The sequence below is a fragment of the Pseudopodoces humilis genome, chromosome 10, assembly GCF_049639895.1.
Source record: "Pseudopodoces humilis isolate 2021_Gansu_Grassland_sample_001 chromosome 10, ASM4963989v1, whole genome shotgun sequence".
NCBI lineage: Eukaryota > Metazoa > Chordata > Aves > Passeriformes > Paridae > Pseudopodoces > Pseudopodoces humilis.
In genome coordinates this window covers 3,945,433-3,971,489 of record NC_142209.1, presented here as the reverse complement: position 1 = coordinate 3,971,489, position 26,057 = coordinate 3,945,433, and the positions used below count along the sequence as shown (strand labels likewise).

Here is a 26,057-nt window from a genome sequence, read left to right as displayed (position 1 = left end):
ACAGCAGTGGGGCCTTGCTCATGGGGCTTTTGCTGATGAACACCTCCCTGCAGGGTGGGACCCCTGGGCTGAAGCCCAAGGTTTTCCCATGTGTGAACAATGCCTGACATGGCATAAAGCACCCTGAGGCTAGGCTGCCATCACAAATTGCATGGTTGTCCCCTCCGTTCCCACAGTCTGCTCCTTGGGCTGTGCCTGGCCAGCCAGTACTTGTCTTCTTTCCAAATACACCTTTGCCTCGAATTTCTGAGCTTCCACCATGCCAGCATTCCACAAAAACACTGTATCGGGTGGATCTGGATCAAAACACATCTCGGCACTGGGGGAAGGGGGGGTACCAGGGTGGGGAGAAAAACATTTCTGTCTTCTTACTTCCAAAGAACATCTGCACTGCCATGATTGATGCCATGAGTTTCCCACCTACTTCCAGCTGCCTTCAGGGTTGTAGACAAGTAGCAAGCTGCTGGCTCTCCTAGCAGGCAAGGCTTCTTCCCATGAATCTTTCCACATGTAGCCTGGTGGACAGTTTGCTGTCACAACGGGTACTGGCGACATTCTTTGGGCTTGTTTTGGTTTTTGTCTTTTTTTGAGGGCTTTTTTTTTTTTGGAAATATTTTGGTGGCAAGGCTGATAGCTGTTGTCTCTGGGTGCCTCACTTGCCTGGCCAGCTCTGTGTGGGGTGGGAGTCCGAGCCTGGTGAAGGGGGAGCAGGAAAGAGGCTATCCAGGTCTTGCTCAATTTCAAGAGTAGCAAATGCAGATGCTGTGAAGGTGCCGCAAATTTATGTCAAGGTGGGACTGAATATGTGAGGAGAAGGCTAGTGGAAGGCAGAAGGGAAATTCAGAGGGAAAGGACTGTTTTGCCTCCCTTCCTTCCCCCTCCCTGTCTCCCCACCTTTGCACCCATTTGCAGCCCTGCAAGGTCTCTGGTTCGTTATGCCAGTTCCTGCTGTTCTACTGCTCCCTCTTTCTCTCTCTTGCCTATAGGGGCTCTGAGAAGTTGTATTTGGTGTGCCTGCCCTCAGAGTGTCTCCTGCCCTCTTTCCTAGGTTTGCTTTGAGAGACCTGCAGTGCCCACCTCCCTCCTGCTCTTCCTGGCCTCCTCTGGCACTGCCCCAAGCCAGCAGCACAAGCCGGTGGTTGGCGTCCAGCTGACTGACACAGACGGACAGAACCGCTCTTTGGGTGAGCAACCTATGGGCTGTGACACCAACGGGGACACCCAGAGCCACCACCACAGCTGGGATCTCCCACTGCTGTCCCCTGCCCCGCCTTGCAGGATCTTCTGCCTTCCAAGCTGGTCTGTTGGCAGGTGTGGGGAGCAGATGTAAACCAAAAGCAAATCCCTGGAGCTGGACTAGTCACTTCTTTCTTTGCCTTGTCTCACAGGCATGTACGAGCTGTCGTGTCAGCACAACCCCCTCATCATCAACGTGACCCATAGCCAGGAGGACCCATCCCCCCAGGTTGCTTCAGTGCTTTTCAACTTCTCCTCTGCACTTGTGGGCATTGCAGCCGTGGCCTTGAGGACCTTGGCTCAGCCTGGCTCCTCTGACCCCATCACCACCTGCCTCCTGCAGCACGAGGAGGGCTGTGGCCATCAGTGCTACAGGTATGGATGGTCTCCCCAGGGCACATCCCAGTGGCCACCCAGAGTTACTGGTGTCCTCTGGGAATTGGTGTTTGAATTCTGGTGTTTTTATCTTCTCATTGACTGCTTGGTGACCATCCTCAGATGGCTATTGAGGTATTGTTGGAAGATCTACTGTAATGAATCTTGATTAGGTTATCTTGCTGGAGGGAATACAAAGGCAGGAACCAGATTTTGTGCATGGCCTCTGCATCTGTCCAAAATTGCGCTCAAGGACTGATTCCTGGTGGGAAAGTCATGAGAAGTTTGAAAATGGCTGAGAAGTTATCACTTGGAGTTTTTGTTAAAGCTGAAGCATTGGCTTCTTTAGCACTTGCTTTACAATCTCCATCTCCATCCATTCCGGTCTTCCCTGTGCTGAGGAAGGTGGGAATGAAGCTCTCCTCACCTGCTTTGTCCTCACTCCTGGTCTATCCAGGCCCCTCACCGGGTCTCACGCTGCCCTGTTGAGTGTGGTGATAATGCCAACAGCAGCCTCAGCACTTTAAACCTGCCAAGTCTGGCTTTACTTTTGGATCCCAGGCCCCCTGAAGTTACACACATGTGCTGATCCAGGGCTCCAGTTAGGCCAGTTACTCAAACCACACCACTGGGAATACTGATTTTTGAGTTGAGCTTTGCTGGAGCTCTGGGGTTCTTAAGCACAGAGGGGCTTTGTCTAGGGTCATCTCATCACTGTTTTTGTCCTGCTCCTTCTGTTGATGGCCTGGATGGGTGAACATCCCTGATAACAAATGAGTGTGTGCATGTGTTTGTCTTAAAGCCTGTGGGATTGTGGTACAATTGATTTATGGAGAGTTCTGTAAGCCATGAATATCCTGAAGTTGCTTTTTACTTTTTTTTTTTTTTTTTAAGTGCATGTGTGATTTATACAGAAACATAAATCTTAGTGAGTCAGTGTATAAATATTATTCTCAACCTTATGTTAAAAGATCAGTGTTCACCTGAAATGCAGCATGTTTCCTCATGGTGGCTGTTACAGCAATGTACCCACATGCTTCTAAGACCCTGGCCAACTGATGTGGTTTTTCAATTACGTTTTCTCATCCCTTAAAATAATCTTGCATTCTTGTTGCTTGAGAGCTTCCCCCTTCCCCTGAGAAGTGACTGCAAAGAGGAAAAGACTCACTGGACACAGCTGAGCATTGACTGGGGATGAGGAGATGCCCATATAGGGGCAAATAGAGAGGAAAATAGATGTTTTCCTCATAAAAGTCTCATTATAGCTGAAGAACAAGCCAGTTCCATATTGCCAAAGCACACCAAGCTGTGTCCCTTTTCCAGGGGCACAGCAGGACCCTTGTGTCTCTTGTTGCCCTCCCATGGGCTCCCCCTGGCCTTGACTTAGCAGCAATATGCTGAATTGCAGGATATGCATACGCCCTTAGCAAATACTCAAAGTAAATCAGATTCCCAGAATTTTCAGAATAGAAAATTCTTTTAGAGTATTGATCTTCAGAATTAAAGCCTTGAATATTCTGGGCAGGGGGCTAGGCTTACAGCCTGGAGTAGCCACACTAATAATAAAGGATCTGCTTCTGTTAAGTCAGGAAACATTCAAGTATTCCCCCTTTGTTATATTTTAAAAATCTAATCTATCTCCAAAAGTAATGTGTTGCAGTATCTGTAAAGGTTAACAATTCATTTCATATAAGGTAGGTGGACTCTGGCAGTGGGCAGGGGGGGAAATCCCCTATAAAAATCGAGGAATAGAAAATCTTTGGAGGCTGAGAGACCTTTGACTGTAAAAGATCACAGAACATCCATGTTCTCCCTGTAGAGAGCTGAAGTGACCATTTGCACGCACCCAGCCTCATATACACAGTACGTGCGTGTGAAGGCTTTCCTAAAATAACCTGAGAAAGGACAGTAACAAAAGCAACAAAGAAATGAGGTTTCTTGCCTTCAGCCTAGAAATGCTGATTGCCAAAATAATAAATATATGACAGGTTGGTATTTTTGTAGCATCCTTCATCTTGAAGGATCTCACAGTGCTTTGCAGGCTAGGAAAAACATAGAGATCGTGTTTATGCTGATGAAATGCAGATTTCTCCAGGTCAGGATGGAATGAGTGTTTGACTCTGGAAAAGTATGTTCTGGTTTTGAAGGAAGTGTCACCATTTGCTTTTGGACCCACTCAAGGTGCTGAAGGTTGGCAGAGAGCTTGCAGGCCAAAGCAGCACAGTGTCCTCACTGCCACCACCAGGAAACCCCTCTCTGCTGTCTCTGCCAGCAGATCAGGGGCTGTCTGTGCATTCTGCTCCCAGTCACAGCCTAATGAGGTCAAACAGAAAGCAGACTTTTAACACATTTCCATGCAGGAGACTCAAAGTCTCACGGCTTTCATCCTTTTTGCATTTATAAACTGAGCCACAGTCCCTCCTGTTTAACTTGGTACAGGTTATACACTGAACCAGGGGAACATTTTTCATTTCCTCTGTTATGTTTATTTTTAGCTTGCTTTTATTTTTAGTGTGTTTTATTTTATGTTCACGTATGCTGGGAAATGCCTAGGTGGGTTCACAGGAAAGGTGCTACAACAGGCTACCTGCTCTGTGTTTGTATTTCCTGTGTGAAAGCCCTCCTCTTCTTCCCCAAAAGTGGGTGTAAGGCATCAAGGGGAGTCTGGTTTGTATTCCTCTAGTATGGAAAATGGATGTGAGGGAGAGAAAATTAGATGGAGTTGTTTACATCTCTTCAACTGATAAACTTTATTCAGCAAAGAGGGCTGTTTCCCAAACAGGTTTTGTTTGGTTTGTTTTCTTTCTTCCAGGCACCAAATTTATGCAGAGTCAATTTATGAGCTGCATGTGTGATGGCATGAAGATTTATGGGCACCCTGGGTAGACACGCTGGTGTCTTATTTCACAGAAATGAGGAATAGTTTGGGTTGGAAGGGACTGTAAAATCCTGACTCTTTGTCTCTGGCTTAGGGTGCCCCGTGAATGGAGTCCTCATCTCTGGAGGGATTTAAAACACATGTAAACTTGGGGACAAGGGTTAGTGGTGGCCTTGGCACTGCTGGGTTAATGGTTGGACTTAATTTTACAGGGCTTCTGCAGCCTAAATGATTCCATGTTTCTGGGGTCTTAATGACCACCTTTCCAGGGGAATGGTCTCACCTCTGCCTTTGAGACCCCCTAGAGGTGCTTCTCCTCCAGCATCAAAGCCTGTTGACTTCTGGCACTTCTCTTGTGGGTCTCTGACTGGCTGATAGCCAAGACTGTGTTGTAGAATGTGTTACTAATTTTAACTTAAATTAAATTTGAAATTAATGTCCAGCTGGAAGGTGTCACAGGTAACCCCTGGAGGCTAGACACCATTTCATGGACTGCCCCATCCCATTTGCTCTCTGCAGTCTAATAAGCTTCTTGACATCAGTGCTCTATATATGGGCTTTTTTGGGGGTGCTCAAGATGTCTTCTGCCTTTCCCTGACACTAGCCAATCTCACCTAGGGCTAAAAATATCTCCCAGAACAAGTTTTTCACCAGTTTGGTCTTGAGTCAAACACAGTAACTGAACAGCTTTCAAACAGGGTGCTTGGTGTTACCTCATGGAAAGGGCCACCCAGTCTGATGCACTTGTTCCAAGCAGAGCTGACCCCTGATACATCAAGGGAATGTGAGTTGGAGCACAGATCACTTGTGTGAGGCCCCATGTCCAGTGAAGAAGGAAGCAGGCCCTGGGGGACCCCAGGTTTGGCAGCAGAGCCCTCAGTTTTCTGCTACAGCCGGTCTCCCCCATTCTGCACTGCCCTTCCTGATGCCATACACAGGCACAGGGATTTTTCACAGGGACTGGATTAAATGCATCCTTCAGAAGGCTCTCTTATCTCCTGTCACAAGCTGCAGGAGGTGATGAGTCCACCATCTCTCCTGCTGAGCTATTCTCATATCCAGTTACCCTCTCTGCTGAGAAGGTGCCTCTGATTTCAAGATGAAAGTTGTTGCTTTTGCTCCATCCTTTGCAGAGAGGTCTGAATGCCTCCTGCCAGCAGACAACTTTTCTGTGTCTGTACAGAGCCATCAAATCCTCTCACTATCTCCTCTCTGTCATGATAAATATTTTTTCCTCTTTAAATCTTACAGCATAAGTCTTGCAGCCCAGCTATGGCTTCTGCTTGCAGCTCCCTTTTGAAATCCCTCTGCTATTTTTATGTCTTTCATGGTGATGGATGTGGCTCAGAAATTAATTCCTCTGGACAAGGTGAGAAAATGAGGTAGAATATGTTCCTGTGGAGATTGGATATGGATAAAAATGTTATTTGGGTACAGTCTGTCCTGGCTTAGGTTGGGAAGGTGACTAGACCAAACCTGACATCCTATTCAACCTCATTTTCTGTGCCTCTATGCAGCTATTTTAGTGTAGCAAACAACAACACAAAACCATGGCAAGGAACTGTCTGGAAATACATGATCTACTCTTGCTTCTTTTTTCCCCTTTGCCACTGTGGCTATGGAGGGACCAACAGGTCATTCAGTGTCTTACTGGTGCCTTTTCTCTGTCTCTGAGGCAGATGACAGCAGATGACTCACAGGGATGTTATTTTTTGCCAAGTTTCTTTTGGAGTCACGTACAGAAGCAAACACCTTTTCTTGAGATGGCAACCTCAGTGCAGATTGTGATCAAGAAGCATCACCACCGTTGGGTCTGTACACGCAGCCTGCTCCCACAAGGATGGTTGCCATCAGATTTACTGGAAAAGTGAGACCTTTCACCTTCACGGGAAACATGCCTGAAGGGAGACATTCCCAAGTATTTCCAAAACACCTTTTCTCATTTCCTAGCTATTCTCTTTCGCTAGACCGCATTGGAGTAAACACCTTTTATCTCACTGATGTTGAGTGTTACAATCCAGACTCCACCAGAGTATGTGCAGTGATGACTTTTAACTTCAGGAGATTTGGCCAAAGCCTTTGCTTTTCTGTCAACATCCCCTATAACCCCCTCTCTCAAAAATTCACACCATGAGAAGAACTTATAAGTTTCCGCTGTTAAGAGCTGGAGCTTGATGATAAGGGATGTTTCAGCAGCAATCTTGGGGCTGAAAGCTTGAGTAGACACTACAGCAATGTATAGATGATTTATTATGCTTTAGGCAGCTGCACTGCATTTGACTTGGCTTAGTTTGATGTGGGTAAATCCATCAGTATTTTCTGCATTGCATTAAGTAAGTGCTGTAAAACATGAAATTTCAGCTTTTCAGAATTTGGGATTTGTCACAACAGTGTTACCATACTAGCTTTGCCACCGCTGGCTTAACATGCTCTATTGCTGGTAGTGGCTGCCTGCTTTTATTCCAGAAGGATGAAGGATCCCAAAGAAAAAGATTTTCTCTAGTTTATAGAATTTTTCCCATTTCAGAACAAAGTTCTTACCATTCTGGAGCAGTTAGAGCCATCACTAGGTGAAATTTCACAGATTTCCAGACCTGAAACTTCCTTTGATGTGTAAGTTATGGGACTTGGTGAGCCCAGAGCATCGTGCAGGCTTGTGCTGACATGAAATAAGTTAGGGAGAAAAACCTTGGTATTTTGTAAAAATGTTGTTGACAAATCATTAGTTTGAGCTTCAAAAGATGCTGGGATAGAAGTGGAATTTTTTTTGATGTCTTGGGCAGAAAAAAAGTAAAAAAATTTTGGCTTGTCCCACATCTTATATGGCCTGAATCAGAAACGGGCAGAAGTCAGGAGTTTGCAGCTGTGATACAGGAATTTCATTTATCATCAAAAGCAGAAAGAGCTCCTTCATGCTGAGATCAGAACTGGGCTAACTGCACAATTTCCTTGTCCAGCCTTTGTTAGGGTGTTCCAGGGTCTGGGAGCTGTGATTTATTCCATCACTTTACCCAAGCCCTGGCATAGCATGTGGATCATGATGGGGCCAGGTCACAGGGCTTTTTTACTCTTCTGACCTGCACTTGTTCACCATCAGGCTCAAAAGTGTCCTGGCTCCAAGTACAGTGGTGATAGCAGTGATGGTGCTGGTAAAGGAAGCAATCAAGGTAACATTTGCTGGTAGGGTTGATATATATATTTTTGAAGACTATTGATATATTTGAGAAAATCAGACAGCTTTCAGTGATGTGAGCTCCTCTTGAGGTCTGGAATAGCAGCACCAAACAAGGTGTAGGATGAGCACAGCTGCTCAGAACTTGAGCTGATCGGTCTCAGATAACTTCCAAAATAAAATTGAGTGGGTATTTGTTGGATATGGGGTGTTGTTAGTCACAGAGAAAACAGTGCTAAATTAGTCATCTTTGGGGATGAAGAGAAAGGTAATTATTCTAACTCAAACTTTTCTATTATTTCTAAAATATACCTGCATGCACATAGAGAACATGTGCATGAGTATATGTATGTGATGTCCATAAAAGTATTTTGTTGGTATGACCTGTAATTATCAATCTCTTATGCATAACTACCCTATATAACATTTTGTATTTATAATACATAGGAAACTTGCTGATATCTTGATCTACTTTCTACCATATTGCTGCTTAGGTTTCTGAGCTGGTGGAAAACCAAAATGCTCCCGGTAGCGCTCAAAAGGATTAGCTCTTCATTTAATTGTTATTTAATAACAGCATTGTCCCAGCTGCCAAGGCTGCCCCAGACAACATGCTGTCCCTCCATTAGCTCCAGCAGAGCTGCTCCAACCAAGCACTTGGCCTGGATGCATCCAGAGGGTGCCACGGCACACCCCTGAGCCGGTGCTGCGATGGGTGCGTGCTCCAAAACTCAACACCCTGACCGTCAGCTGTGAGAGTGGGGAGGCCTTGGCACAGGTTGCTCCATTCCTTGAAGTGTTCCACACCAGTTTGGAGGGGGCTTGGAGCAACCTGGTCTAGTGGAAAGGTGCCATCTCCATGTTGGGGTGAGGAAGGGGATGGAATGGAGAAGCAAGGCTGGAAAGAGGACGTGTGTGTCCAGAGGAAAACACACAAGGAAGTTTAGGACGGTGGCTCCATCACTGGGCGATGGAACTCAGGACTGGAGCCAATATGAGCCAGGGGCACAGGCAGGGAGCAAAGGAACTGCCCAGAGAAGGTGACTGCGGGAGGGGAGGGGAGAGGGCTACAATTGGTAACAGATGCCCTCAGAAGCTAATGACCTGACAAATGCTGCACTCATAAAACAAATTCTTTAAAAAGGAAGCAAATGGAAATATAAGCTAGTGAAAGAATTTGCAGCAGCTGCCCTGAAACCATTTCTCACTTCATAAACAGGTCTGCATTGAAAAAACAGCCCCTTTCTTCTTGTTCTCCTTTGTGGTCCCCTCCTGTGCCCACCGGCTCTTTCAGGGCTGTGGCCTGCAGGTTTCCACCATGTCTTTGGCTCGGTGGACTTGTCCAGAGTCAACAGCACATTGCGTTCCCTTAATGTCTGCGTCGGCACCAACTTGGATTTTTTTGGGGTTTGTTGTTTTTTTGTTTTTTGTTGGTTTTTTTGTGTGTGTGTCTTTTGTGGTATTTCTAGCTCTGTGCATCCTTGGCTGGAAATGTTGAGTAAAGGCAAGAGGCAGAGGCCTCTGCCTCGCTGGGAGAAAGGCAGTGCCTGGAAATGGCTGGCAGCCCTGTGCCAAGCAGGGAGCAGAGGAGAGCGAGGTGTTCAGGTACAGCTCCCTCCCTTCTCTCCCCAGTTATTGCCTGAAGCTGCAGCAGCACCTCTGTCCCTGACTGGGCAGGGCTGAGATCAGGTGTTGCACCTATATCACTTGGTAACAGATAAAGCCAGACTGGTGCATAACCAGGGCCTGAGAGCTGTTGTATTGCCCTGTGTCTCGTCCCAGTTCCATCCCAGGTAATTAATCAACTGGCTGCATTTCACTGATGGAGACCATAACCCTTTGACCAGCACTGGTTCTCATTATGGAATTGTGATGCTTAAATAATCAGTACCTCTAATGACTGCTCCTCAGTGGGAAGCTGCTGCAGTGAGGAGGAGAAGGAGACATGGGTGATGCACTGCAGACTAAGGAATGGGCGATGCATTGCAAACTTTCCTGGGACCTCTTGTAACTTGCAGTGGTGCTGAGGGGAAGGTTATTCCTCTCTTTAGCTACATCTCACCTTGGTGGCCACAGCTGAGACTGAAGAGCTGGACAGGTGTGTCTTGAGATAGTCTTGATCCCAAAAAGCCTGGCATGAACAGGCTTGGAGTGCTGTGTTTACCTGTGGGAGGAGCAGAGGTGCTGAAGACCATCAGGGCAGAGGGGGAAGGTGACATGAGTGGGGTTGGGGAGCAGGGGAAGGTGGCATGAGTGGTGTTGAGGAGCCAGTTGTATATTCAGCTTCTGCCTTCTGTCACAGGCTGTGATGTAGCTGTATGGTTATGAAAGGGGACTGCACAGGATCTGAGAAACATCTCGTGGATGATTCCCTAATATTTGCAGAGGTTTCCTCTTAGCCAAACCTTTCCTTGCAGTCAGAGAATCATCTGTGGCTTCTCCAGTGTCCTATACAGAGTTTGACATATCTGATTCAAAAGTTATACAAAGCCTCTCCTCTCCTTGTCACCTCCCTCCTTTTGTTCTCTTGGTCTATCTCAATGAGCCCCTTTGGTGCCAGGCTGTGTGCACACTCTGTGCCTGTGCGCAGGCAGCATAAACTTTGGAATGTTGTTGCTCTGTGTCTCCTTTCATCAGCTTGAAAGAACACGGTGGTGGTTGGTGGGAAGGTGTGGGCTGGGGCTGGGATGAAGTCCAGCTAAGACAGAGCTGGGGTAAAGTACTGTCCTGGCATCATTGTCAAGAGACTTGAAGCCTCGAAAAAGCTGGAGCTGCCAAGGGATAGGTGTGCATTTCTAGGCATCTGTGACCTGACGAGCATTCATCCTGCACAAGTGCCACATGGAGAGAGCCTTTCCTTGCTGAAGCAGTCCTGGGACCCACTGGTTGATCCCTTTTCTGTTCTCCTCCACAGCTGTGCCCATGGTGCCTGCCTGGGATCGGGAATTTGCACGCGGCCACTGCTCGCTCATGCTGCCACCCTCAACTGCAGCTCCGATGGCCCAAGGCACATGATGTGCACTGTTTCCTGTGAAAAGGGCTTCATCCTCCACTCCAGTGGTGGGAAGAGGCTGGGCTCCATGGAGGTGAGTGGGCCTCAGGATGGCCCATGGGACCAAGACATAGATTAAAGAAAGATTTAACTACCCTGAGGTGACTGGACAGAGTACAGACCACTTTGTTCCTCCAGCTCCAACCTTCTTGCTGCTTTCCTAACACATCCCAGCTCAATGAAGCTCCAGTGCTGGACCCCTGTGCTCATGGCTAGTGTTTCTGCTCTGGAGATCCCTCTCTTTCCCTCACTGCAGTCCTAGTTCTCCCAGTCCACTCTTGTCTGCAGAGCACACCTCTACCAGGCTGAAAGCTGCTGCAGGGCATGTCCCAAATCAAGGTGATGCACTCCAGCAGAGGGAGGGGTAGATATTTCTGCTCTCCAGATGGGCATTGCTTGGAGGGTTAAACATCCCTGCGATGTTTTCTCTCTTAAAGCTGAAGTTAGTGGCTCAGGAAAAAATGAAGTCATTGCAGAGCAACTATATTTAGAGGCAGCTGAGAGCATGGAGAGCTTTTCTTCCTTTGTGTTGTGTTGCAATAATGGCACAGAGGTCACCATGAAAGAGTTTGTCCCACTTTCCAGAGCGTTGGGGGTTACCTCATAAAAGCCAGGAGCCAGCACAGCTCTTAGTTATTGACTGAGGAGACCTGGGATGATGTGTCCTTGGGAACTGAACTGCCTTGGTCCAGGCAGTCACCTTGGCAGGGGTGTAGGCACACAGTGTCCTGTCCTTAGGCTGTTTCTGGAGAGGGGAATGGGAGTATCTGGGGCTGAGCTGGTCTACATGCCAGACTGAGTGAGAGCGTGAACTTGCTTGGGGCAGGCAGATGAAAGTGAGTTGGGCCATGTCAGCAGGATGACATTTCCTCTCCTTGGAGATCTGCTTGTGACACCTGGCAGGCAGGTTTCCTCATGCTGCAGCGTTGGCCAGAGGAGAGGTGGGCACGGGGAAGTGCAATAGGGCAGCTGGAGATGCACTGCTCATCAGTGGGAGGTTATTAATTACATGGCCACTGGGTCTGTGGGCCAAGGCATGTCCAGGGAAAACAAAATGTTCCCATTCTCCGAAATGAAACCACACAAAATAAGGCTGCCTCGGGTGACAGTTTTCCTGTGTTTGGCAGTGAGATGGGAAACTTCGAGCAGAGCTTTACTGAGTGGCTGTCACAGCAGAGGGCAGCTTGCAAGTGCCTTGCCCTGAGCCCTCCAGTGATATTACAGCGATGTCTGGCTTGTAACCCTATTAAGAAAAATGCACACAGCTCTTCTCCAGAGCATCCTCTTCACCTAGATCCTGCTGCACACTTGGGAGTGCCAGACTCAAATTTAGCACTGTCCTTTAGTGCCACTACATCCAGGTTCAGTCAAAGTGTGCTGGTTGAGAGAATAGGTCACATGTTCAGCTGTACCAGCAGTGTGACTGTACTCAGGCAGTGAAGGGACATCAGGAATATTGGTCTGCAGCCCCTGCCTCTGAGGGCTGCTGGGCTGGGGTTAGCAGTTTGGGAATGGAAATCATAGAACAATTGGGGTTGGAAGGGACCCATAAAAGATTACTTAGTCCAACCCCCCTGTTGTGGCTAGGAATACCTTCCACTAAACCAGGTTGCTCATAGCAAACCATCATCCACCACTCAATTTTGATGAAGTCTGTAGCACATGTCGACCGTATTTAGTGGTGGGACCATGGTGGTTTTTGGTCTCAGGCAGTTCCCTAGCTGAGTAAGAGGGGCTGTATAATTAGGATTTGTAAATGAGGTTATATGATTTCAGTGGGGTCTGTGGGCTGAGGCATGAGGGAATTGGGACATTTAGGGAAAAACAATCAACAGAAGAGCTCTCTGACAACAGTTGAAATAAGACTTGATTTTTAGGGGAGGAAATTGCAGCGCATAAAGCTGGGAACAGCTTAGCTCAAGAGGTTTCAGTGTATCTTGAAGGGATTTTCCTTTTTTCCTTAATGTGGACTGGCACCACCCAGACAATGTAACATGCACAGTAGCTGGATTGCTAACCCAAGGCACATTTGCTGCTCTCACACCCCACACATCTCACTGTGAACAGGCCAGGGCTTCGTGATTCGTTGTCCAGAGTGGGGAGAAAGGGCACACTGGGGGAGGAGAAATGTTGGAGACCTCTCCTCATCCTGAAACTTGGGTCAGACCTTTCTGCTGTGCTGGCACACCGTAAATCATCTTCAGGATGTAAATCCATCTTGAGGAGTCTGATGGAGCTTTGCTTTTTCTGCAGCAGGAGGTGGTGCTGACGTGCAGTTCGGGCCAGTGGGACAGATCTGTGACTTGTGACCCTGTTGACTGCCGTGTCCCTGACCAGTCCCACGTGTACTATGCTGAGTTCTCCTGCCCTGTGGGGACTACCTACCTGCAGAGATGCTCCTTCTCCTGCATCCCCCCAGCCAAGCTTCAAGGTATGGTCTGGAGTGTCAAGGCGTTTAACCACCCTTTTTGATGCCACCTTTCCATGCCTGTCCCAAGCAGTTCAAACAGAGCATTGCTACTTGGAATTTTTCACTTATCCTGGGGTTCTCCAGTTGGATGTGCTCTTGAGATACTTCCCAAAATGATGTGTATCCCTCCCCCTGGAGCAGAGACATCCTAGTGTGGGGATAATTCCCTCTGACTCCCATCCCCTGGCAGGCAGCCCTTATCCATCCACCTCAAGGTGCAGTGATGTCCTCTCCTGATAAACTGGTCCAGCCTCCAGTATTACAGTGATGGAGACAAGAAACATGCAGGCAGACAGAGAGGACTTCAGAGAGCCAGAAGTGGCTCTGTGCCTGGTGGCTGTGGGGAAGCCTGTGGTTCAGGGGGCCTGGGGCTGTATAAAGCCATAGAGACTGATGCCCACAGCTGTAGAGCAGTCTGGGAGATGCTCACCACCCAGACACACCATGGCCTGGCTTTCATTCTACCGACTCCATCAGTAGCCGCAGGAATTTTTTTAAGCCAAGTCAGAGAAAGAGAGCTACTGTTCTGTCTATGCAAGGGCTGAGCTGGATGGGATTTCGGGGGTAATTGCCTTGACAGCTTCAAGCATTGGGACTTTGTGAGTTTCCACCAGTGCCTTTGCTCTGAAAAATCACATACAACAAATCATTTTAATGGGTGCCCTATTTTATGGAGACATTTATAGCTGAAATGTACGAGAATTGTTTACTTCTTTTTTTTTAAAAGAAAAAAAAGCTAAATCCAAGGAGCAAAAACTGCAGAGAATTAAGGTCTCATTTCATGACGGGGAGGATGGTGGCAGATCCCCAGAGTGAGCTGATCAATGGGTAATATGTGAATGTCATCTCAACAACACAAATTCTGCATGAACTGATGCCCATTGCCTTGGGTTGGTCAACTGAGGGCAGAGCTTTAATCTGATCTTTCACTCACAGCTGCCTCTTGGTCCCGCTGCAGTCACTGGGAGGTTTGCCATGGGCTCCCTCCGTGGGAAGGCGTCCCCTCCGTGGGCCCCAGGGTGACTTCCAGCATGATGGCTGGAGGTGCTTGGCCAAGGCTGCCAAGCCATGTGGGTAAACTCTTGGAGAACAGCTGACACAACTGAGCCACTGAGGCAGGGACATGTGCTATGCTTGTTCCCCACAAAGACTTGCCTCCTCACAAGCAAGCTGTCGATGCTAATAAGTGCTAAGAATAGGCAAGGAAAGGATGACATGGCTGTGTGGCACTTGGAGGTGGAAGACAACCCTTGGAAGCTTTGATCCATCAGGAACACAGGTGCTGAGTAGAGATTTCATCTTGTCTCTGGCCCCAAACTGTTTCTGTACAAAGAAAGTGATATTTGAAGGAACTGTAGAGCAGCCTGGCTGCACCACAAACACGCTGATCCAAACCTCTCACTAGGAAGAGCCCTATTCACTCCAGTCCAGCTATTTTTCTTGCTCATCAGTTCCCAGTGAACTATCCATCATCCACACCCTGTGGGTGATGTAGTCCTGGGCACTTCCCACAGGCATCTAGAGCTGTGCAGTTTTGGCCACCCATTTAGCTGGGTCTATCGGGGACAACAAATAGCTGGGCCAACCTCTAATGATGGGTAGTTTGAATTCCCAGTCACACCAGTGAAGCCTCCCACATCTGTCCTTGTGGCATTTTCCAATCCTCCTGACTCTCAGGTTGCCCAGAGAGGTAGTGGATTCCCCATCCGTGGAAACATTGGAAGCCAGGCTGGACATGGCTCTGAGCTCCCTGACCTGGTAGAAGATATCCTTGCCCGTGGCAGAGGGAGACTGGACTAGATGGCACTTAAAGGTCCTTTCCAGCCCAAGCCATTCCATAATTCCATGATCTTGCACCGTATCTGTACTTGGGTGTGTCAGCTTGATCAGCATAGGTAAGGGCAAACTGCAAAAAGCCCATGGGGAGAATGAAGGTGGGCTCACCTGAATGTGACAGAGAGCTATCTCACACAAAGGTCCCTAGCTATCCTGGGCTACCAGGAAAGAGGACAAGTTTAAGGGAAAGATTTGGGGAGGTTTGCAGAATCAAGATCATTTCTCCAGCCTCTAGAAGTTGACCCTGCCATGCTTTTGTCTGCATTCAAGTATTTTCTGCTACAGCCTGACCAAGCAGGTGATGGAGTCCACGGTCTTCGTGTTTTTTGTCCCCTTTGGTATCAGTAGACACTCTAACAAGAGGGCTTCTGCTGGTTGCTCTGAGCTCCCCTTGGCAGGACCCCATTCCTGGCTCAGCTGTAACCCCACACACTGCTTCTCTTTTGGGGTCAGGAGCAAACCAGTGGCTCACCTGCCTGGAGGATGGTCTCTGGTCCCTGCCTGAAGCTTACTGCAAGCTGGAGTGTGACGCGCCTCCCGCCGTGGCCAACGCCAAGCTTCTGGTGCCTCGCTGCCTGCAGGGGAACCACGATGTGGGCTCAGTCTGTCGCTACAAGTGCAAGCCTGGATACCACGTGGCCGACAGCACAGCAGACAAGCCTAAGAAGTAAGTCTGTGGCAGGTCTGTTATCACCATTTCTTTCCTCCTCCCAGTGTGTGCAAGGAGCAGAGGTGATAGGGCAATATTGAAGACCTGTCTCAATGGGTAGAAGGCAGAGCAGCTTGCTCTGATCACACAGATTTCTTGAAATACAAGAGGCATTCCCTGGTCTAGGTGAACCTGGTGGGAACATGGTGCTGTTGCTCACAGGAGTTTGTTAAGTACTTTAAGCTGAAATAAGCAGATCTTCCTGTGCACCTTAATGTATTTGTCACTCTGTGAACATTAAGCACCAATTTCAGTGTTTGTGGACTCCCAGGTAATTAGACATTTACAAGATGCTGGCAGATTCCTGGAGCTTCTGTCTTTCCCAAAAGCGATAAAACATAGAACAGAGGCACTGTAGGAATGAATGGCTGCCTTCTGTCAGGGTTAACATCTCACCCGCTGTGCCTCTCGGCTAAATTTAATCTCTAGCACTGGCATTTCAATGGGAGAAGATTTTTTCCTGGTGCTTCGGGGAAAAATTCCTGGTGGTTCCCTAGCCCTGCTCTCAGCCAATATTGCGGTGCTGGGGGGTAGAGCAGCGTTTTTCTGTGACGCCCCCAGCCAAAGTCCCCATTGGGTTTGGTCACTAAAGATTCCCTGGCACTGTCTGGGTCCTCCCCAGAGTCTTGATTCAGGCCCAAATCAGGTAATTATGTGTTAATTGTTTAATGCCCCCTTCCAGTTTTAATTGGATGCAGACTTCATCTCTTCTTTGCTCTGGGGTAGAGTTGTTGTGTAGTGGGAAGCAGTTGCCAAATTTCTTGCCTAGTAATGAAGGAAGTGGTTTCTGTAAACAGCTTTTCACAGTGTTAGGAGCATTTCTGGGGCCAAAGGGAGCTGAGCAAATGATTATGGCAGCGATCACATGGACTGCTTTGCAAACTCTAGAGCAGCTTTTGTGCCTGTGGCGCTTCAGGCACTGGGCATTCAAACAGATCCACTCAGTTTGCAAAGTTAGGCACCCTCTGTCCTGCTGCAGCAACTGCTGATAAAAATGGTGACCTCTGGGAGATCCTGAGGCTCCTCTGATGTGTAACTTCCATATGGGTCTGAACAGGCTGTGAGACAAGTCAAGAAAAATCATGCAAAAGTGGATTACATTTTCATAGCAATGCACGTTGACCTCGCATTTTCCCCTTTGCAATTGTTGTTGCTGCTATTTCATCGAACATCTCTGATGGTGGAATACAAAAACCTCATTTACAAAACCAGAAATAGTATTGCTTTCCCATCATGCAGATTAACTCCTATGTGAGTGGCCCACCCCAAGCAAAAACCTTTCCTTGAACTTGTAAATGTCATTGCTCTGTCTCATCAGGAGCTCTTGGTGTACACTCAGCATGAGTACAAACCCCTTGGCTGTAGTAGCTACTAGCCAGTATGTCAGTTCCTGGATTGCTGGAAATCCTCCTGGTGTCTCAGCCCTGGCAAGGAGAGGGTGGGAGCTGCCAGAGTGAGAGGTTGATCTCTTCAATCATGCCAGTTTTGGAGAAAGTGAGGTGGGGGAGAGTTCTGGAAGCAACCAACACTGATGAGGTGCAGCTTCTTGATGTGGTGGTGTGAAAGTAGGGTCTAAGCTGGTGATTTGGACATCAGGTCTCTCTAGGTTCAGAAAACTCATTTCTTGATCTGTTGTCTCCCTATTGTCCACCATCCCAGCAAGCACAAGCCTTGCTAAAGGATTTAGTGCCATACAGGTGCTGATGTAGATACAGAAGCAGGACCCTCTGTGTGTACTATATATTGGAGAAAAGTCAAGCATAAGCTGTGACTGACACTGAAGATTCCTCACGGCCAATAACTAGCTCACCCTTGGAAATACAGTCAGGCTTCCTTTGAATTATTCTTTTAGCTCTAGCTTTGCTCCTTATGTGGAGTTGCCCACCTTATTGCAGGCCTGAACCGTGGTTGGGATCCAGCTGTCTCCATGCAAGTGAAGGTAATCTTGGACACAGATGCAATTCCCTCACTTCTATTTTTTGGTTGAATTTTCCAGCAGGAGCAGTAGGGATTCCTAGAAGGGGCTGAGATTGTAGTTGAAATTAATTTCCCATAATTTAAGTGAAATTGAAAGGGGATGAAGAAATCAGTTGTCTTGGAGATGCTTTTGTCTATTAACCTGGGTAAGGAAAAGCCCTTGGGAAATCACTGCTTGTCAACGAGATCCTTGAGGAAATACTGATGGTGTAATCAAGATCCTGCCAGAAAGTTGCTGCCTTCCTCCTGGCAGGTTCATCTGACTGACAGTGCTGACATGAAGGGTAAAGCTTCTTTGACTCTTCCTAAAAGAGATCTGTTATCAGCCTGGAGAGGCTATGTAACAGCCTGGCTTCCAGCTGCCAAGCTACTTCACTTCTAATTCCAAAGTAAGGGTAATAAGGGGAACTTTATAAGCATTTGTGCTTTGTGATAGGAACGTTCTGGATTTAGGCAGAACCTGTTCCATGGCAGTACTAACCCACCACCTGGATCACACAAAGATATGGACTGTCAAGGAGAAATGTTCAGCATCACCCAGAGCTGTAGCATTGGAAAGTGCTGGCCTGAAAGTCAGGGGTCAGATGCTTTGGGGGAAAGGGCATCACCCCCACAGTGCTCCTTGCTGTTCCTTCCAGCATGAAGTGCCATCTAAAGCAGATCTCTGACAGCAATAGACAAGACCAGGTTTGATGGGCTTGCAGAAATTTGGTCTAGTAGAAGGTGTCCCTGTCCATGGCAGGGGGGTTGGAAAAAGATGATCTTTAAGGTCCCTTCCAACCCAAAACAATTCCATGATTGTGTGATAATAGCTAAGAGATCCTTTAGAGGAGCACTCTAATGTTGAGAGGATGCTCTCAATTTGGAGACCTAAAAGGCCAGACCCTTCGGGGGACTTGTTTCACTTGCCCATTGTGGGCTGATTCCTTGGAGAGAAGAGATTTGGGGCTCTCCAAGCTGCCTTTGTGATGTGTTGAGCTCCTGCTAGCTTGAGGGAATGAAGCAAAGAGCCACTTTGGTATTTTCAGGCAGATTTGAAGGTCTCAGCCTGCAGATCAAGGGAGCCCAGCACAATCCCCAGTGAGTTTACACAGAGATATCGTCCCCTCTTCCTTCTCTCCCTGTTTAAAACCAGCAGAAACCATGGAAGGAGAGGAGGTGGGAGAAAATGGGGACTGGAAGGAGTTAGCAGACTGGGGACTGGAAACAAAACGAAGTTCACAGTGGGGCAAGCAGGACAGCCTAATCCACGAGCACTGCAGTTTAGGAGGGCAACAGTCAAGTGTGTGGTGGGCACAAGAGCACTCACTGCCTCTGCCTGTATCTCACCCCTTCCAGATAAAAGGCAAACACTCACAGCGGTGGGAACCAAAAAGTCAGGTAAAGAAAACTCAGGCTGTCAACCAGGCTCCTGTCACTTCCACCTCTAAGGTCTCTGAGCATTTACAGCCCAGGCTGTCCAGGCTGTTTGGAGGGAGCACAGCAGTGGAGGGTCCTACACGCTGCTGCAGCTTTCCTTCAATTTACTGAAAAAGCTCTCTCCTTTCCCCCTATTCTCTTTGAAGCCATCAGTCTCCTGCCATAGCAGATGAGGCTTTAGACTCATTTGTCACCATTCCTGCACAGCAAACCCACTCCCCCACAAGCTGGTTGCATCAGAAGATGGCTGGATCCCTGCCAGGCTCTGCATGTTCAGCTCCTGGAGCTGGCAAGCGCTCGTGCCTTTGCCTCAGATACAGCCCTTGCAGGCCTCAGACATCTCCCTTGCCTCCTCTGTCCATTAGGCTTGCCTGGTTGGAGGGTTGACTCTGATTTTCCTGGCTTCCTTGTTAATCACCAAGTGCCACTAACCCAGATCAGAAGAAGTTGGGAAGTGGGAGGGGGTCCAGAAATTTCAAACTCCTATGAAGTTGTGTGTATTTATGTATATACTGGTTTTTTTAAGGCCTCTTCCTTCCTTTCTCCATGTTTCCATATGAACTGCTTATTTCATGTATGTGGGAATGGTCCACACCCCATCCTCTAGCCCAGGGTCAGCCTGGGCTGGCTGTGTTTGATGTCCCTGGGTGGATGCTGGCAGAGGGTTGAGCCTCCAGAGCAAGGTGGTCTGGGAGGGTGCAGGTTTGGGGGAGAGGTGTGAGAGGCCATGCTCTGCCTGGGGGCACTCCAGCACCACATCAAAACGAGGAAGCCCCTGTGAGGATGATGGGGCTGCAAACCACAGCCTGCACCTGAGCAAACTGCAGCTGCCGCAGCGTGTCCTCCCCATGCTTGACCCGTCCCCCCCAGGCCTTCCTGGGCACAGGGCCTCTGCCACGGTTTGGAGAGCAACAGGGAGGTGCACAGTGGCCAGTGAAAAGTCACGTGTGGCTGGGATGCTCCTGGTCTTTAAAGGAGTTTGGTCAGTGCCTGAGGTATTGCTGTGGCAGTGATTTCACACTACCAATTTGTTTCTATCTCCATAACCCCCAGTGCTTTACCCCTTCCAAGTTCTGCAGCTGGATCACATCCTGTGAGCCAGGAAGTTCAAGAAGGGGAAAATGCTGCTTGTGGAGCTGGATATCCAACATGAATTAGTCCTTCTTGGCATGTGCCTTTGCTTACCTTTAAACTTGGGCAGACCAAAGCATTCAGTCAGATTTGGGAGAAGGCAGTCTGATGGGGACATCTTTGCAAGGCAATGAGTGTCATCCTCATAGAAAGGGCAGGCAAACAAAAAAGTTAAATGAGCAATGGACTGAAACCACAGATGCCTACAATGAAATCCGGAGTCCCTCTGCCTCAGCAGCTTTCTGAAACACTTCATAGCTGCAGCTCCCTTAGTTAATTCAAGGCTGCTGCTGTAGGGGTGATATTGCAACAACTCTTGCTGCTCAGGTGCTCACACCACAGCCATCCTCACTTTTCAGGTGGGCTGGAGGGAAGATTTGTGCAGAGCTCTGTGCCAGTGGACTTGATGTGTCCCATTCCCTACCCCGCCTGCCTCTGTGTTACCTGCTGGAGCCCGCATTCACCTTGGCAGGAACCCACTGCCCCTTTATACAGTGCTGAGAAAAAACAGATCCCTGATTTCTGAAGGGAGAAGGGGGCTCTCCAAAGGCTGCAAATATTTTAAAATATGAGAATGCTGCAAAAACCTCTAAAATATCTCATCCAGGTGTTTCCAGCAGAAATCTGACAGGGAACACCCCTCGTCTGGCAGCAGGGTGCAGATGGGGTCCCCTTGCTTCTCCAGGCTGTGTGACTCTGCACCATGTGTGGAGGCACAGCTGGGTGGCCCCACACTCTGTCTGCTGTCTCTCAGAACAAGGGGCAATTTAATGCCTTCCCCCAGGGGTTTCTGTAACCCCTGGTGGCCCCCTCCACATACCTGTGGCAGGCTATAAACTCCCAAACGTGGCGCCTGGAGCCCTGCCTGCTGGCACCCGTGGTGGGAGAGGGCAGGGGCAGGGGCAGGCAGCTGGAGTGTGCTGTCAGTAAAGGAGGACAGGAATGGGGAAAAAAGTCTCACTAAGGATGGAGCAATCAGCTCTGGCTCAGGTAAAGCCCATCAGGACAGTGACATGTCTTCTGCTGAGAGCATAGTCCTTGGCCAGACTGATGCCTCACCAGTTTTGATGCCTCTGTGTAAAAGATTTGGTGTCTCTATCACTGCCAGGGAAGGGAGACTGAAAAGTGGGTGGGCTCCACTCCTGGACTTTTTCTTTATTTCTTTTCTTGGCAAGTAGTTTGTGTCTGGGCTATGTTTTAGCAGCATAGGGTGGTACTGGTCTGCTGCGGCACGGCAGCCCCTTGGTGAGAGCAAGATTGACAGATCTGGCTGGAGTACAAAGAGGAGCCTCAGGAGCAGCTGGGCACAGGCCTGAGGATTTACTGGTGGAGGCAAACTCCATCCAGCAAAGTATGCAGCTACTGGCGGTGGGACAAAGCAGGACCTGCAGGGACTGTGGGAGGAATGGTTTACGGGCACCACAAGAGGTGGGGAGCTGCGGGGTGGCGAGTGCAAGGGAAATGCATCCAGTGTTCCTAGATCAGTGCAATCCCCCCAGGGAGAAGAAAAGGTCCTGGTTAAGCATGGGGTGTCCCTTCGGAAGATGTGCCCATGGTGAGGGATTGTATGATGTGCACATGGAGGGCATGACTGTGCTTCAGGAGAGAGGTCTTCAATCTGCTCTCGACAGCTGTGGGATGCCTGGTGCAGCCAAGATGCAGCATTTGGGGTTCTGCAGGCCAATCTGGTGTCTGTGTTTCCCCAGGAAGTTCCTGAAGGTCCAGTGCCTGGAGAGTGGGCAGTGGGAAGAGGGACACTGCGTCCCTGTGGTTTGCAAGCCCCCACCCCCCGTCTTTGAGGGCATGTACAACTGCACCCAGGGCTTCGAGCTGGACAGCCAGTGTGTCCTCAACTGTGAGCAGCAGGGACAGCAGGTGAGTGTCTGGGGAGAGGCACACATTGACCACACCTTGTGTTTCAGAGCATCTGCAAAGTGCAGGGCTCCCTGTGCAATGCTGTGGAGAGGGGCCCTGCAACAGTTTGGCCCATCCCCAAGGCCAAATACCCTTTTACCACCAAAGAGCAGACCCTCTACAAGCCCAAAGCTGTTCTTGCTGGGCCCCATACATGGCACAATGTGCCTGGGGATGCTCACATGCTCCCAGGGGACCTTGTCTGGAAAGCAGAGGTCCTAAGCAATCTGGCTTATCAGAAAGCCAAGCTGGCTGGTCAGAAAGCATAAGCAGGGGGTTTCCAGTAGGTTTTAGGAGCTGCTGTGAAGGCATTCACTGGGATGATGGGCAAGCTTGCTGCAGCAGTTGTACTCACCAAGGGGCCTCCCTGGGCATGGAGGCTGCTGCCTACCAGCTCTTCCACCCAGGTATCTTATCAATGCTTGGAAAGAGTCTTGTCAAAAGAAGTGTGGCTGATTCCCTCTGGTGGGATCCAGCAGCAGCTGGGAAACAGTTGTCTTTCTGGTCAGTGCACATAGGCTGGAACAGAGGGCTGTAACCCAGCTGCCTTGGGGAGCTTTTCTCTGGAGGGATGGGTGTCCTGGCACGGTGCTTCCCCCGGAGATGGGCAGTGGCCAGGCAGGGCAAATAACACCAGCTGCTCTCCCTCTGCTTTGCAGGTTCCCATCATCTGCACTAAGGAGGGCTTGTGGACAGAGGAGTTCAAACTGTGTGAGAGCTTGCAGGGCACCTGCCCACCACCCCCGGAGCTGAATTTCGTGGAGTACAAGTGTGAGCAGGGGCATGGCATTGGTGAGGATGAAAAACAAACTTTGTGTTGATTCAATCATCCCAGAGAGTTGATAGTCACAATGACTCTTCCTCTACAAATCCCCACTTAAACAGAAAAAAAAATCCTGTTTTCTCTTTCATCATCTTTATAAATACAGAGCCAGGGTTAGCTTTAGCCTTATGCTCACCCTGGTTGCACTCTTGGGCAACCTAAAGTTGTCTTCAGCATTAAGCATCTCTCTTTCCAGAAGCAGCAGGGATTATTTTTAGGGCAAACCCAGCTCTTTGCATTCCTTTTCCTGACCTGTAGCCCTCCATCTTTCCTGAGATCTCTCCACTTGCTACTGCTGTTGCTGTTTGCAGGGTTAACGTGACAAATTCTAGATAAAAGCCATAAAAGCTGCAGTGACAATTGAGTGTAACAGGGCACTTTCACCAGATGAGGGACCGCATCATCCACTTCTGTCTGCAGGACTTGGTTTCTTGGTGCTTTCAGGAAAAGCTACAATACTTAGCCATGATTGTTGCATCTGGTCTAGCATCCCACTGGACAGGATGCTTGAGCACAGCAGCAAATTTTATTGTTTCTATTTATTTATTATTTATTTGATTACTTTGCAGTGAATGCACCAGTCATCCCAGTCTGGTCCAACCAGGCTGAGGACAGTCTAATGACAGGGACTGCTGAGGTTAAGCTCAGGACAGACCTGATGTGAGGCTGGTGTTAGGGCTGGGATCCTGCCTGTTTTTCCAAGGTAGTTTTTGCAGCCTTTTATCTTCCTGGGTCATGGGAAGGCAGTGGGAATTCTGTGGTAGAAAAATTATGAAAGACACTTCTTAACGTGTCAGCAAACATCGTATAACATCCAGACCAGACTTATTTTCATGCTGGGTCCCCTGTCCTGCCATGAAGGTTGGAATCTTTCTCTTAGATGGTTTTAGTTTTCCTTTCATCTGGGAGAAGAGAATTGAGCACAGCTCTTGTAGGCTTTTGGCTAATTCAGGATTTGGGGAAGGAATTGCTATCCCAAGCTGGGAGGAAAAGGGTCCCCTCTACATCTGTCTCTACCATCAGTGGTGGCCTCCTACAAGGCATTGATGCCTGGCTCCTGGTAAGGTCCTCAAGGCTCTCCCTTCTCCCACAGGTGCTGTATGCATTCCTTCCTGTATCATTCCTCCCAGTGACCCCGTCATACTGCCCAAAAACGTCACTGCTGAGACAATGGATCACCGGCTGCAGCCCACCAGAGTCCAGGTAAAAGGGGAGATGAGCTCTTCTAGCAGGGGGGTTGCTGGCAGCATGGAGAGGGATCCTGTCTCCATCTCCATCTGGTGTTTTAACCCAAATTGTCTGCCTCAGGTGAAGAAGGGTAAGACTTGCAAAGGCAAGCAGTGGATGCTACTACGCATCTTCCTGCTCGCCTAAAGTTCAGCATAGTTATCAGCTCCCAAGCCAGCTTTCAAGGAATTGCAGGATACCACAATATATGAAGTTTAATGCAAGAATCCCACTGATTTTTCAGGATGTGCTGTGTGCCTAAACCCGTTAAGCTGCTGTTTATTGTCGGCCAGTGCGCTGGGAGAGCAAAAGCCGCCTCTGGCACAGTGTAAGCCTGGGTCCCCAGTTACCTGGCAGCAGAGATGCAATCCTAGGCAGGCGTTTCCCTGCCAAGGAAGAGGCAGGACACTGTCAGCTGAAAGGTGTCTCCAGCTGCCAGGACCCGCTGGCCGGCCGGGTGCCTCTGCTGCTGGAACAGGGGAGCCTTTCCCTCCCCGCCTCTTACTCATTTTGTAGGCAAAGCAGCTCGAATAGCTCAAATAGTTTGGATCCTCATGGCACGACTTTACCAAAAAGCAGCTCTGCTGGGGTAATATTTCTTGAAATAAAAACGAGATGTATAAGGAAGGAGGTGGAACAAAGAAAAGCAAACAATCTTCCCAGGAGCCAGTGCTCCCATCCAAATGCTTTCCCCTCCTCCTGGGAAGCCGCAGGAGGCCCAGCATCATGCCTGTGGATACTACTGTGCGTTGCCTTGAATCAGACCCACAGCGGACAGCTGCCGGGGGGGTGAGGATGTCTGGGGCATGTGGGATGGTTAAGCACGAGCCTTGGAAGGAGGCCTTGCCTTTGAGGGATCAGATGGCTTGGCCCGTTGAGGCAGTGGCGTTCGGCTTCCCTTTCACCACCGCTGCAGGCTTTCGTGCAAGGGAGGCATTTTGCAGAGAGGAGGAGGAGGGAGAGGAGACTCTATTTTAAGAAGGAGCTCTGTCCTGTGCCAGGAGCTCTCTCCCTGGACCATCTTGTTTTCCTCTCCGTCCTGGCTTCTCTCTCCGCTCCCCACTTGGCTCCCCCAAGCCTTCAACAGTTTGCTGTTCCCGGGAGCTGCCATGCTCCACGAGATGGAGAGCATGGGGCAAACAACATTGGGAACTGCAGTGGCCACTCAGAGAAGGCACAGTCCTGTTTTGCTTTCAGCTCTGATTCATAGCATCCCACAGCTGAGCAGGTTTGTCTCTCTGCCCTTATTTCCCAGCCTAGAATATGAGTATACCAATATGAGTATGCTAAAATGGCATCCGAGTTGCACAACAACCACATACAAAGCAACTCCATGGGGTTGGGATGCACGCATCCTCTTGGCTGAGCAGGAATTAGTGGGCTCTGGAATTCCCCAGTCTTTGCCCCATTAGGCTGGCTCTCCCTGGGACTGCCCTCCTGCACTGGCTGAGGAGTGCCAGGGCCTCATCCTGCTCCAGCCTCATCATGGTCTTGACCAAATATGCTGCAGAAGGACCTGCAGCTGGTCTGTGTGGGCAGAGCTGCCCCATCTCTAGCTGCCATTCCACCTGGGAATGCTGGAGCCAGTCTTCCTGCCACTGAACATGTCAAACAACAGGCTGGGAGAAAACACACCTATCCCTCTGTGCAATTCCCGTGCTGCGAAGGGCATCCTAGGACACTTTCACAGGCCAGACGCCGTTTTATGGGGCCTCAGATTTCAAAGCCTGCCTGAGCTTTACAAGGAGGAAATTGCATGTGCGGTGGGGCTTTTCTTCCCCCTGTGTAATCATGAGTGTTCCCCACAAACCCCAGCTAAATGAGCAGGGTGGTGTGTT

General features: G+C 49.1%; 1 protein-coding gene across 2 annotated transcripts in view; it reads left to right on the top strand.

Annotated features, from left to right (window-relative positions):
• The window catches only part of PAPPA2 (pappalysin 2), an 86,672-nt gene that overhangs the window by 45,468 nt on the left and 15,147 nt on the right, over positions 1–26,057 (top strand). For both annotated transcript variants that reach the window (XM_088060420.1, XM_088060419.1), the window contains exons 12-19: positions 1,049–1,184; positions 1,389–1,611; positions 10,576–10,747; positions 12,967–13,144; positions 15,473–15,686; positions 21,962–22,130; positions 22,829–22,961; positions 24,086–24,195. In XM_088060420.1, coding sequence (XP_087916546.1) covers positions 1,049–1,184; positions 1,389–1,611; positions 10,576–10,747; positions 12,967–13,144; positions 15,473–15,686; positions 21,962–22,130; positions 22,829–22,961; positions 24,086–24,195 — 1,335 coding nt within the window. The remainder of the gene's footprint in view (positions 1–1,048; positions 1,185–1,388; positions 1,612–10,575; positions 10,748–12,966; positions 13,145–15,472; positions 15,687–21,961; positions 22,131–22,828; positions 22,962–24,085; positions 24,196–26,057) is intronic.